Here is a 14,068-nt window from a genome sequence, read left to right as displayed (position 1 = left end):
ACTCTTTCTGCCCACCCCGCCCACCCCCCCCCCCCCCGAGGCAAACTTTAAAGTGACATATTTCAAATGGTCCATTAACACAAAAAGCAGCATTTTCAGGAAAGTTTCTGTAACATTTGGATCTTTTGTCCGATTCCTTTTGTAATCTTATTTTAAACATGTATTGGGAAGGTTAAAAGAAACTGTCAACATCAGTTAAGCAACCGGCATTACTGATGTTGGTCAGAAGAAGGTCCTCCCTCTTCCAAAGTGCAGTATGAATGGTATCGCAGAAGACTACGCCTATCTGGCAAATGAGCTCTGGTTCAGTTCACTAAAGACAATTCTGCCCTTAAAATAAGCAAAACGTGAGATAACCTATCCTTGAGAACTGTGTTGGTTTTGACTCTCCCAGTGGTCTTTTGAGGAGGGAGGGGTGGAGCAAAGATATACCAAAATGAATGTCTGAAGAACAATTCTTGAGATCAGAAGTAGAGGCTGTTCCTAGTTTTTTACACCAAACAAACAGTTCTGTAACTGACGATTTTCAGTATTGCTGTATAAAATTATATTTCTTAGAAATAGAACTCTGGAATACTTTAAGGCACCTCATGGTGAAGAAATATTTTGAAGGCTTGAATAACTCAGAAGACCGAGTTCTTCTTCCAAGAACCCCAGGAAGGAATGTAGCTTATAGTAACCAGCTTTGCTATTTCCAAATAAAGCATGAAAATTTTCAAAGTGGAAGTTTAGAACTATTTGAACTTTTCCTTAAAAGGAAACATAAAACACCTTGCTGGCAAGATAATTTGTCCGTTTAACAGACCGAGACTTTCACCTTTCTCATCCCTGATCTGAGTTTTGCCATTCAGGTACATTGCACTTCTTTACTCAACTGAAATTAAACGGGTCAGTCAATCTTAACCAAGTCATCTAAACAAAACAGCTATCAACAACAAAACCAACAAAAGAATCTAAAAAACAATTTCCTGATTAAAATATTTTTGTTACTTTAAACTAAAAAAATGATATAATGCCAATGACAGACACGAATGTCTCGTTATCAGTTTTTCCACTCAGCAATTTATGGGTTTCAAGTGTGATGTTGTAAAAAATTTGTTTTCTCTTATATTGATATTTGATACCTACAGCTAGTAATGTCCTGCCAAAACACGTGAAGAAGCAGAATCAGCATTTTCAGAGATACCTAACATTTTTGTGCGCATTCAAAAAGCTACAGGATCAAATTAATTCTAGCTTATAGACTGATAGCTAGATCTGTCAGGGTCTCATACCAGTGAGTCTGCAGCAGCCAGCGTTTTGGAGCTCTGCTCTGAAATATAACTTACCATAGATTCATTTCAGAGCTGAAATGAACTAAAACTGTAATTATACCCTTGGTTTACGCATGCATATCTCCTTGGTTCTGATAAAAAAAAATATAAACTCAAGGTATATGGCCAGGAGAACGTACTGTTCTGCTAGAGTATTTAAAAGTTTCACTGTATTATACATCATACTCTCTTGTAAGAACTAACTATTTAGAAATAAAAGAATTTGCCATTTTAAAACACAGTTAGACTCTGGATATGTCCACACTGCTCAATAAAATGTAAACAAATAAGCTCAAGCACCATACTCCATTGTAGCAGTGCTACATATCAAGGTGCCGCGATTAGATCACTGGTCGGCCTGGACCAGGGAAGAGACAGATAACGCACATGGAGTGAGTGCCAACTCCGTCTTTTATTGCGCAGTTAATTCCTTTTATACTAACAACGGTAGGTGGGATTACTGATATGTCATAGGGAGGCGACGACTAGCCTTCTACCTTTCCGTGACATCGCGAGATCTTCCGAACACCGTACCCTACACTCCATTAAGTGTCTACACTGCCTTACTGGTCAGCTCACCCGAGCTCTGTTTTGGACCACTGCAGCCAGGTCTCTCCATGACAAAGCTTGAGCAGAGTTTGGACATGGTTCACACTGTGGGTCCCTTCCAAAAAGGCAGTTACAGACAAGACCACGCAAGGTTGAACTTTCTTCACGACACACAGTCCCCCAGCACTATCCCATGTGATTTTACACACTCAAACACTTCTCTACATCTTCACATACTTCTGCAATGCAAACACCACTCTACTGAGCTGCAGAATAGCCCTATCCTTATTTCAGACCCTTTGAATTGCAAAGGAAACCATAAGAAAACACACTAGATGGTAATTGTGTGCTAGGTCCATAAGTGGACTGCGTGAGCCCGGAGAAGACCAAGGGCCAAACGATACAGAACAGTGGATGTGGCTGGTGTGCTCTGAGAAGGATTAGCCATAAGCGCGGCTTACGCGAGCCAATCTGTGCCACGTGGCTTTGGGGACAGGTAGCTGTCCCTGACCGCCTGCTATTTAGCACCAGATGTAGCACAAGCCTCATGCTGCGCATCCCCGTTCCACTGATCAAAATGGGATTTGTTATAGTGTAAGGTGCTACACACCGCAGAAGGAAGCGTCACAACCTGCCAAAAGCAAGCTAGGGACAAGAGCATTTCATTTTGTAACTGCCTGCTAAGGACGGAAGAGGATCTTACCAGCAAAACCAGACGCCTGGCGTTTGTTTTTCCCCACCTCTCCCCAGGGGAAGCTGGCCGGCGGCACCGCGGGGAGTAAGAGGTCCTCCCCTCTCTGCCGAGACCTCGCAGGACAGCCAGCCTCACCGCAGGGAAGATGCTGCAACAGGGGGACGAGGATTCTGCCTCCCACCACCGCGCTGACTCCTGAGCAGGACAAAGTTCTCCTAGATGAGCCCTTGTCCTGAGGAACAGGCTTCGGCCTCAATCTGCTTCTCGCCATGGAGAGAGTGATTTTGTATTTGAATCGGTTATCTGCTGGTAGAACTGTCTGAAACAAGAAACGTTTGTGTTTGCCGTACTTTTAGACCACTGGGTGAACGTTGGGTAAATAACATTTCTCTTACAAAGGTAAGAGCAAGCATCTTCAGTATTTTTCAAAAGGCACAGTATTTTCCATGTCCTGAAGAGATCCGTTGCCTTTTAGTCTCTTCTGTGCCCTTTAAACAGTAAGATGAATAGATTTATTTTCTACTAGTCCTCAAAGAGTAGGTATCTCACTAAACATGAAAAAACCTGAAGCAGCACAGCACTTGGTTGATTTTTTTTTTTTTTTTTTTTTTTAAACATAGGAATAGTGCCTTTGTGTTAAAGTACTTTGCTGAATCCGGGCATAACTTACAAATACCAAATCTCTCTCTCTCACCGCATTCCTCTCACTATCAGCAACAGCCATTCAAAACTACAGGTTGTACTCTCCTACCTATTCTGGTAGGATGGCAACTTCAAACAGCTCGAGTTCAACAGAACTCCTGATGCAAAACTTTAAATATACTAAGGTTACATATTTTTAACATAAATTTAATGAATTTGTTGTGTACCCTGCAGTTACAGCTTTGGCTTGAAGGCACAAATATTAAGGCACAATAAATGCAAATAATGTATACATTTCAATGTGTTGTGTTGAAGATAACTTTGTACTACACGGCATTTAGGTATAATGACATGTCATTCAAACGTTTCCTCAAGTTATTTTAATACCTTTTTTTCTTTGATAACCTGGATAAAAAGAGGAATGTATGTTAAATTATTTAAATATTTCTTCAGTGCAAATGTGGTAATTTTCATCTAAAGTATAGAAGATTGAGATTGATTTTTCAGCATTCAGATTTTAGCAAAATAAAACTAATATTTACATTCATCTTGAACAGCATTACTTGAATTATTTATCAAAAAAATAAGTATATAGTGCTTTTTGCTATCAAAAAGAAAAAGTATTTTTGGCTTGATCAATTCTTTTTTCTACCAACCTGCATATATACTTATGACAGGGAGAAAGAGTCGCACCAGACAACTAAGTTGTACACTACTGAATCTGCTGTTTAGACACAGCTGTCGTGCTAAAGTGACACTGAAAAAAATTTGGTTTTGCTTGGTCTCAAAATATTTCCAAAAGAGAAAAAAGGACACATTCCAATTTTTTTTATTAAGCTCCAAATATGCACCCTAGACCTGTCAGGTGTCCTAGACGTGTTAGGTGTCCTGCACCTGTTTAAATAAAAGAGATCTCTACCACATAACTTTCAAATAAAAGCTGAGTCTGCCTAATATCCTTAGCAGTACAAACAATTAGGTGGAAAGGAAAACATATTGCACTGAAATTAAAGAAAGAGGGACAGTGAAAATTTTTTTCTCAGTATTAAATAGGAAGGATGTCCAGTGCAAAGAATCGCCCCCTCCCTTTCCTCTCCTGTTGACACTTGCAAACATCGTCACTGAGTTTAGATGATCTCAGGTTTACATTCAATGGAAAACAGTTAAGGTTATTAGGAATCACAGTGCAGTTTCGGTTATGCATAATCCTGAGGAAGGATCCAAGGAGGAGTCTGTAGCAAGTTGACCATTCTGAACAACTTCTGGGTAATTCTTACTGAAGTACACCTAGGAAAAATATCAGATTCTATGAGTAATTATGCATCAAACACCTTTTAGTTTCAAATAAAATTCCTGGAGACAAATAAAGTAGAGATAAATACATGTCCTTAAGGAATCCCAACAGGAACTTCAGGTTAGTGGCATTCAGTAACTGCGTGTCACTGAAAAATCAGTAAAATTACTATAAGATCTTACATTATAACAAAGCGTGAGAATAATCCCACGCAACCTGTAGATCCACTCAAATTCCGGTAATTCAGATAAATAGATATGTTTTATCACTTTACATTAAACTGGTAAGTAAAATCATTTTACTAGCTCAAAACATGGAGATAAATTAAAAACAGGATGACAAAGAAGCTGTGAAATCTTGCGTCTGCACAAGGGTTTCTCATTTTCACACATAAAATGAACACAATGGATTTGGATGTTAATATCAGGTTGTAATCCCTATATTTTACAAACTATGATTGACAACCATTGAAACTTCGAGGTATATGTATGAAATATCCCAGCGTTTAATTTGTGCTGCAGAGCAGTTATAGGGCCTATAGAAATGTGATCTCTGGATAGCGAACCACAATAATGAAAGAAGAAGCAAAAGCTTTAACAATGACTCAACCAAGCAACTTCTCTAAAATGTAAGATGATACCAAATAATAGGACAGTTCTTTGCCAAGCCTTTGAGTTCTTGAATTCTACCAATTTCTAGCTCAACTAGAAGAGATACAGGTTTCCTGATAAATGTATAATCAGAATATAAAGGAAATGAAATGCTGTCAAGTTTCACTGTTCCACAATCATCAGTTTTTAGTAGCTGTATCATATCTCTGTTCCTTGACAGATGCGCATAACAAAATGAAATAATGTCAAGACTTGTGTGCTCTTATCTAAAAATGTGTTTGGGTGAAAAAGGACTTCAAATGCAATTTTTTTCAAAGAAGAATGTGAAAAGTTTTTTTGAGTCTTTAAAAACAGAAAATACACTATCTTTCTGAAGCTGACACGTGTCATGAGTTAGGTCTCATAGTCAGACCGCTTTGACTACGGCTTATGAAACATTTCTCCAATTTATATTTGAGAGTGTTGTCAACAAAGTTCAGTTTGTTTGATAATAATGTCCTTTTCATATATATGAATACATGTATAAGACACGCGGGATAAAAAAGAAATCGTCATTCTATGAAAACATTCTTGTAAGTACCACTGTCGTCTTTTGTGCACACATGCTAACGCAGGATATATGCATCTTTACAAGTTTCAAAGAATATTAAGGTCTGATTTGAATCAACAAAAGAATTGGAAGTTCTCTTAAGAGGCATTCCTCAGTAACCAGCCACGATCGGATGCAACAGAGGAAAGTCAATCAGGCGCCTGCCTGCACACACGCTGCAGAGACGGCAGCCCCAGTTGTGCATTCCCATCCCGTCCCTGGTTTAAAACATAAAACTTTGGCATACTTTTAATGCAGCTTTTGAATGTGATTTTTTTTTTTTAATGGAAAGTTAATAGAAAACCTTGGCACATTACTAGAGACGTAATGAAATGGCAGCTGCTTTTCAACTGTCTCATTGTAATTCTTCCCCTGAGCCCAATCCCTCAAGATATTAAATGCCCAAGTCTTTATACAAGTTTCTTCCACTGCCAACAGAGCTGCAACCTTTCTAAAAGTAATCACTGAGGTGAGATAACACCTAGTATTTTAATATTTACACATCTGTCATAGCTTTAAAATAAAATAACCCTTATTTTTCCCTCAAAGTACTCAAAACCTGATTGACAGAAAACCAGCCCTATCCTGACGCCACCAAAGCTTGTGGAAAAGCCTCTCTCAATGCTGCCAAGAGCACAGAGTACACACCAACCTCTGTTTATCTGAATAATTGAGCACTTTTTTTTTTTCCTTTTTAACTGTTTGATGACTATTTCTCACCTTCCCATAGGATTTTCTCCTAATAGCTTCTTGTAAACTGAGCAAAGATAAAAACACAGTCTTGCGATGCCAAGCACAACTCTACTGCAGTCAAGCTCACAGGCTAGTTAATATATACTCAGCGGTCTCCAATTTGAGCTGTGCCTGCATTGTTTTCTTTGACGTGCACAAAAAATGGGGATACTGAGTGACCAAGAGAGACATACAAATAGTAACCTTGGATCAATTCAGAAGCCTGAGCTGAGGTTCCAGCAATAGCTCAATCTTGCAACGCTTAGCTAAGATGCCCATGAGATTTTTTTGAAAATTAGGTTTCTTCAAAGATATCCAAGTTAGTCTTCCAATTTAAGATGTGTAGTCCCCCTTCATTTGCACTTAAAGGATATATGCAGAATCTATACTGTTCCACAAAAGGCATTTAAAGTCTCACCTTACTGAAAGAAGCTCTTGGTACAGGTTTGTTCTGCGCAAGATTCAGGTCCAAAATGCAATAAATCAAATAATCATTGCCAAAGCATGGCCACATTCCAAACCATTTTACATAGCAACCCACTGTAACGCCTTTTGAAAAGTATGTATATATGTCATATTACCATTTCTTTTTATGTGCAGCATGCTGTTTTTCAACAACAGAAAAAAAGCTGGTTTTCATAAAACCAGCTTTTAGTAACCACAGTAGGAATGTATGAGACCAACAGCAATACATGTAACAGACTTACTAGTGTAAAAAGAAAAGCCATTGGAAGCGGCTTTTCTGACTAAGCAACTTCTCTGAAAGTATGCATGAAGCACAAGGGACAGCAGTAACAAAAACCTTGAATTAATGTCCAAGTCCTCCAAACAGAAAGAACTGTAACTGTGCTTCTGGGTAGCTGCTGACTGGAGATATAGTCTCTCGATTCCCATATTTTTGGGCTGAGTGTGGATAAGCACCATGCTTTGCATTCTTGGCAGATGCTAAAGCTTGTATCTGCCTTCTAGCCTGGGAGTTAGCAAACTTTTTCATCAAACCACATTTCAGCAGAGACTGGTTCCTGGATCTCTTCCCTTCCTGTACAAAATCACATAACATTGATGTGGTAACTGCAGATGACTATACGGGCAAGTAACATCAGGCAATTATTTTTATATATTTTGAATTATCTTTGAATGCAATTGTGCAATTGGGGAGGGCTGCAGGGAGGGAAGGAGAGACAGCATGACATGGCTAAATCTCTACAGATGACAGCTGGACAGCTTCACCTCTTGCCATTCCAAGGATCAAGCCTTAGGAAGCTGGCCTTCACTTTACAGACAAACACTGGTCGTCTGAATTTGAAGCTATCCTTTTAAACGTAATTTATATACCTCCAGATTGTCATACACATACCATAAAAAACATAGCTAACCCATTCCTTTCTAGTAATAAAATACAAGAAGCTACATTGCAGCAACGGAGAAGGACAGCAGGGCTCATTACATAGTCTAGTTAAGGACAAAGCTGTTTCCTCAGTTCCGCAATTAGTGCCACACATGAATTTATAGTGTACACTCTTAGCTACAAAGCTTCACTTGAAAAACTCTTTATAAAAAAAAGCTTCAGCAGCTCTAAAAAATTTCTAACGATATGAACAGACACAGAAATCTCTAATCTTCAAAAAGTCCGGTAAAATAGCCTCCAGACATGAGCATGCAGCCTCCATGACAGCACAATTTTTCATTTTTTTCCAACTTGCTGGAAATGCATCTATTTTTACTAGGAAATAGCCAGGCACCTGCCATTTTGCTTCCTGTCTTTATGTGTTGCTTCCCATCTATTGGTCTCCTGTTTCCCCAGGGAACAGTTTGGAGTTTGTGTTCCTCTAGCTCTGCTCCGTACATCCAGCAACTTGAGGAGAGGAAAACATAAAGGCTAGAGATAAGACCTTTGCTTCTTGTTTTGAAAAGGCTCTCTTAGGTCACTACATGCCTAATATCAGTGCCTTATTGCATGCTGAAAGCAATGTTACATGACTATGAAGCAAGTTGCTGCCAAACTGAGCACTGCCAGTCTCAACTGAAGCAGTGCTTAAACTTCATTAGCACTGAGAGAAATAAAACCTTGCTCTGGACATCCTGTGTGGTAAATTATCAAGAAAAAGAAATCAAGCCAAAAGCAAGTCAAAAAGAATTCCTCAATCACAGGTCATTTTTTTATCTTCTTATCTCTGCTTCAGCTTTCCATCTGAAAAGTGGAGATGATATAGCCTCACCTTACAGACATATTATGAAAATTAATCCATTGATGTTTCTTAAACACTTTGATTGCCAGAGGAATGCTTACAAGTACATTAATAATTCTGTACTCAGAGTAGGATTTGAATAGTAAGCAGTAAATCAGGCACAGAGCCTCATAGGGAACAAGGAGGCAACAAAACATTCAACAGCTGTTTCTTAATTGAGCCCTGCTCATCCTATGTGCAGAACAGAGCAAGGGTAGAAGAACGAAGTAAGAGAAAGCACAAAAATAAGAATGCAATCACACCCCCAGAGACCATAATATAATGCACAGGTACCGAACCTCAAACTAAAATTTGGTGGGCCCTTTTAAAAATATAGAATAAATAGATAAATACTGGACTCTGCAGCCCTAACACGTTTTTACAGCAAGTTTTTCTAAGATCAGTGCCCAGCACAGGTGAGTACGTCATATATTATTTACACTTACCATTTTGTGTACATACAGAAGGATGCAAGAAATCCAAATAGTCTTTCAACTCGGGGTATATAAATACACTTATCATTTGGAAGTCTGTGTATATCCCACTAAAAAAAGCACTGAAAATGATGGCTTTGCCTTGCAAAGCTGACAGATTCTTTAGTGGAAGCCTTAACATAACGCTGAATATGCTAACTTGAGATAAACGAACTGCAGAGACAAACTTAATCATCCCTTCTTCTAAAATTACCCGTTTTGCTGTTTCAATCAGAGAAGCTGCTTCAGTCTTGCCCACTTGTTGCACCATTTTGTAAAACAAGCCATCTTGTTCTTGCAGCAAAATGTAAGGTTCACCATATTCTTTCAGTCTTCCTTCATCTAAAACCTGTTAAATCAGCAGAAACCAACGTATTAGCATAACAAATTAAAAACCAAGTGTTAGAGACTACAAGCAAGGGGGGAATGTATGCACTTTAAGTGCTAAGATGAATTTTGTATCCTGAAAATGAAATATGTCCTCTTCAAACTAGCATAGCAGTTTTTCAGTTTATAGACCTGTTGTACAATTTTAGGGTGCTCTACAGCCACTCTACCTATAGGAATCCAATGCAAAGTTACGCAGAATATGGAAATACAATGTTTGTGAAGCCAACAAAGCAGATTATAAGATTCATTGTATAAGAAAGAAACAAAGAGGCCTAAAATGGGCTCTGAAGTAAACAGCTGTGGGTAAAAACCACGCAATAACCACCAAGATGGTTAAGGGAGAATAAGTAGGTCTTTTGGATTAGAGGAGGTGAAGATGTAATTAAAGAAAATGAGGGTGTTGCTGAAAAGATAAACAATTTCTTGCATCAGTTTTTGCCAGCTACGTATTAGCAAAATACTTGCCCTGAACCTAATCTTTCCCCATAAAAAAAGATGATATGACACCATAGACATAGGTACCCAAAAGAGAGGAAGGGAGAAGGAAAAAACAACAGAGAAATTAAAAAGGCATTAAGTCAGTAAGCCACAGAGGATATATACAGTCAATAATATCAGAAAAATTTAAGAATAAGCTGATTGAACCTCTAAGAAAATATTCTCATACTAGTGACTCTATTTAAGGACTGCATGGTAGCAAATATTGCAGTTATATTTTGAAAAGCCTTACGGGATTCATTCAGAGAACTTTTCAACTAGCAGATATATTTTGAGATAAGACAGCAATTTAGTTAAAACAATCATTAAAACACAAGTAGAAGACACACAGACCACAGGTAGAATTTGTTCTCCGCAGTTTCAGCAAAAGTAAATTGTACCTCACAAATCTGATACAATTCTTAATGAACAGAAGGAAACTAAAGGAGAAATAGTTTATATGGATTTCCAGAAAGGTATCTGTGTAACTAAACAGCTGAGCTACAAGGGACAAAAATTTTTCAAGAATCTGGACAGAAAACAGAGATTAGAAAGAAACAGTGCATTTTTCTTTGCAGAAAGCTGAACAGGTAGGAACTGGTAGGAACCACATCATTCTGGCATATGTGGTAGGTATGTGTTGGTCATCAGGAAAAGGAGTTATCAGAAAAGTGACAAACTTGAAAACGACACAAAAATGTGCAGGTAAGTCTAGACCAGAGGAGATTCAGATACACCTAACTAACCTAAGAGAATGAGAAATACAATAGCAGGGAAAAGTCAATATTGACAAATGCAATGCACTCAAATACTTAACTACCTTATAAATTAATGGTATTGACTCAGGAAAGAGATTTGGGTATCAGTCTACAAGTTCAGTACTTTAGTCCATGTGTAGGAGCAGTGAAGTTTAAAAAAAAAAAAAAAAAGGATTCCTGTGAGAAAACAAAGTAATTCAGAAAATATTTTTGTTCTTATATAAATAAAAAACTGAATACACATGGCATGCTATTGAAAAAGATATTGCCACAACAGAGGGACTTCAAGGACTCATAACCCAAGCCATAATTGTGGTGTACATACTTGTAAGAGAAGGGAAGAAAAAAAAAAAAAAAAAATCTAAAAAACTGGAGCTGTTGATTTCAGGAAAGAAATGACTAAAAGGTATTATGAGGACAACTTCCAAAATAACAAAAATAGTTTGCAAACTTCTGTTGGAAAGAAGAAACTCCAATAAGCTTGGAGACAAATTGAAAGTCCTGTGAGGCAACTTTCACACCTGCACTCTGCCTGCGCAACTCCTTAAAGCAAAACATCGTGATGGCCAAGAGCTCGGCAGGTCTCCAAGCGGCCCGGACCCCCGCTAATGACAAAACCCGCAGCGACGTCGGACAGCTGAGCCGATCCCTTTGCCTGCACTGGTGCAAAAATTACACGCCGCCGAGATCGCTGTCGACTTGTTTGACACCAGGGACCCGGCACAGGGGCCAAGGCGCCCACTCCCTCGCTTCCAGTTCAATTAAGTACACGGCATTTGAATGGAAAATAACTCAGCCAACAGCAGCAGCATAATTACGTCTAATTTTATAAACTGTATGCACAGAAACCTATGAGAAGTTTTTTGCTATTTTCAAAAGCTCGTATCTTAGAGCACCCAGCGTATATTATGATTTTCCTTTGCAAGCAGTTTCCAATACTGTTTGGTATACAGCTGAGGAAAGCGCTCATGGGAAAATTTTAAAATATTAGTAATACTGCACAGCACTATATATATATATATATATAGTCATTTAATATACAATAGATGCAGTATTTCACCTGCAAAGGTACACTGGTGCACACACTGATTTTTCAGTGTACTTAGTCCTATCCCATTTAATCTGAATATTTAAGGATTCATTACAAATACAATTTTAATCGCAATCTTTTATATACTACAGTACGTCACAGTTAAGGACAGCTTCCTTAAAAATGCAATAAATTAATTTATCATATACAGTTTAAAATAATAATTTAATTGGGCTGCCACAGCACAGGACTTGAGTAAGTAAAATTTTTTCCGTGTAGCACTAGATTATGTAACCACTCCTTAAGAAAGAAAACAAATAGCATATTCATTAAATGTGTCTCTCACAAGTAAAGAACTACAACAGAAAAGGAGAGGGTTTTTTAAAATTTATATTACTGCGGTATTTGAATTTTAACATTAATTTTGCAAATATCTGAAATAACCACAAACACGGACAATCTTTCTCCTCCAGAGAACCTGGGAGGGAAAAAGGAAAAATTTATTCTTCCTCGACAAGTTTTAAACAGCCAAGTCCAGAAGATGAACAGATAGAGCGAGCAATCCGTGTCTAGAAAAATTCCATTCACTTTTTAAACAAATCGTTAATCTATTCATATCCTTTCTTGGGGAGTAAAAACAAACTTGTGTTATGAAAACAGACAGAACAAACACAGGGAAAACAAGCCGTGTAACTTCTTTTAAAAATCTGAAATGAAAGACACAGAATTAAACTGAACAGACAATATCATTCCTACAAGTCAGGAATACTCTGTAAACCCTATTCACCAAGGAAAAACACTGTTTCTACTAACTGCTGTCATCTATGAGACAATGGAGAAAATTTAAGCTGATTTACTTGGTAGTTATACATCTATATATTTATACAGTTATTAAAAAGCGCTTAGACAAAGAGATAGGTACTCTTCTTTGAAGAAATAAGTGCTGATAAAATTTAAATAAATAAATAGGTACTTTGGCTAAGGCTTTGCATACTCTTACTCACTGACTCCAAGCCAAATTAAAATCGTTAGGACTTCAAAAAGCCAGCTAATCATTCAGGAAAGGTGGAATCTGGTGTTTACCAGCCACATATTTTCTGATCAACTTGCATGCAATGCTTATCACTGCACAATATGACCGAATCAAACCCAGATGCGTTCCAAGGCAGTTGTACCAGTGGAACTTGATACAGAAAAGCCAGAGAAGCTTGTAGCTGGCGAAATCAGATCGGCAGGGTGGTTATGGAGGACACACGCAGGAGCGCAGGACTCTGAATCAGACTGGGATTTCATTATAGACTTTAACGCAGATATTGAGAGAAGGGGATTTTGGACAAATCATTCAACCTTCCAGCTCCTCGGTCTGACTCTTTGTAAAATACACCAAATAAAGACTCATAATCATTCTGTGGGAATTAACTGCCTGTGAAATACTTAGCCCAGAGTAAAATAAAAACAAACACAAAAAACCTATATAAACCCAAAGTAGTCATACATAAACCAGGGCCAGATTCTCCACTGTCTTGCACTGGCAGCTTCTTTTACCTCGCCTGCACTGTTCTTCCCTTTGTAGTCACATCCTTATGACTTTCAACAGCATTTTCTCAAGTGGAAGGGTAACTCCAACAGTACAAAATTTACAAAACTAGCTGCTGGCGATCATGCAAAAGAAAGCACACAAGAAGATTCTTAAGGTGAAACTGCTCTTTACTTACAGCTATCCAGATTATTCTTACTCAAGCAGCACTATTCAGACATCTTCAATTCAAACAGGGCTCACTCACATGCTATACTCTTCTTGAGTAAAATGCTGTCACGCCACCTAATTCCACTCCATCTAATGTTTCACCCTGGTTGAATAGTCTGGGGCAGTGACTGCTCATCCCAGTTCTGATTTTTTCAGAAGGATAAGCACCGTGTTGGGTAGAAGGCAACATAGTTTTGAACAGCACTTTGCTTGACATAGAGGCACAGATTAACGTAGAAAGAGTAAGATTAATAACATAGCAGGGAAGGACAGAGAAACAGAAAAATAGTATTTGAATTTGACTGACCTGCAAAGGCAAACATGAAAATGGAGTATTAGCCATTTAAATGTGTTGTTTATCTTAACTCTAGCTAGCACAGAAGGACTATTTGCCTATGCCACAAAAATGTTGCTGAACTAAATTTGTATAAGATCTGGCAACTACAAAATAGTTGTCCATTTTGCCTCATCTGTACCCTACCAGGGTATCTACCTCCAATATGCCTAGGTCCCCTCCCCCAAAAAACCCCAAACTTGGCAG

The 14,068-nt window shown here is 38.2% G+C and overlaps 1 protein-coding gene across 7 annotated transcripts in view; it reads right to left on the bottom strand.

The window, feature by feature from the left end:
• Positions 1-4,011: 4,011 nt before the first annotated feature.
• Positions 4,012-14,068, bottom strand: part of ABCC4 (ATP binding cassette subfamily C member 4) — a 151,243-nt gene continuing 141,186 nt past the window's right edge. For all 7 annotated transcript variants that reach the window (XM_030036470.2, XM_030036473.2, XM_041128657.1 and 4 more), the window contains 2 exons: positions 9,340-9,474; positions 4,012-4,485 (listed from right to left, as the gene is read on the bottom strand). In XM_030036470.2, coding sequence (XP_029892330.1) covers positions 4,378-4,485; positions 9,340-9,474 — 243 coding nt within the window. In that variant the 3' untranslated portion in view covers positions 4,012-4,377. The remainder of the gene's footprint in view (positions 4,486-9,339; positions 9,475-14,068) is intronic.

Source organism: Aquila chrysaetos, chromosome 14 (genome assembly GCF_900496995.4).
Source record: "Aquila chrysaetos chrysaetos chromosome 14, bAquChr1.4, whole genome shotgun sequence".
Classification (NCBI taxonomy): domain Eukaryota; kingdom Metazoa; phylum Chordata; class Aves; order Accipitriformes; family Accipitridae; genus Aquila; species Aquila chrysaetos.
Note: the sequence above shows the minus strand (reverse complement) of the source record. Positions and strands in the feature narration are given on the sequence as shown.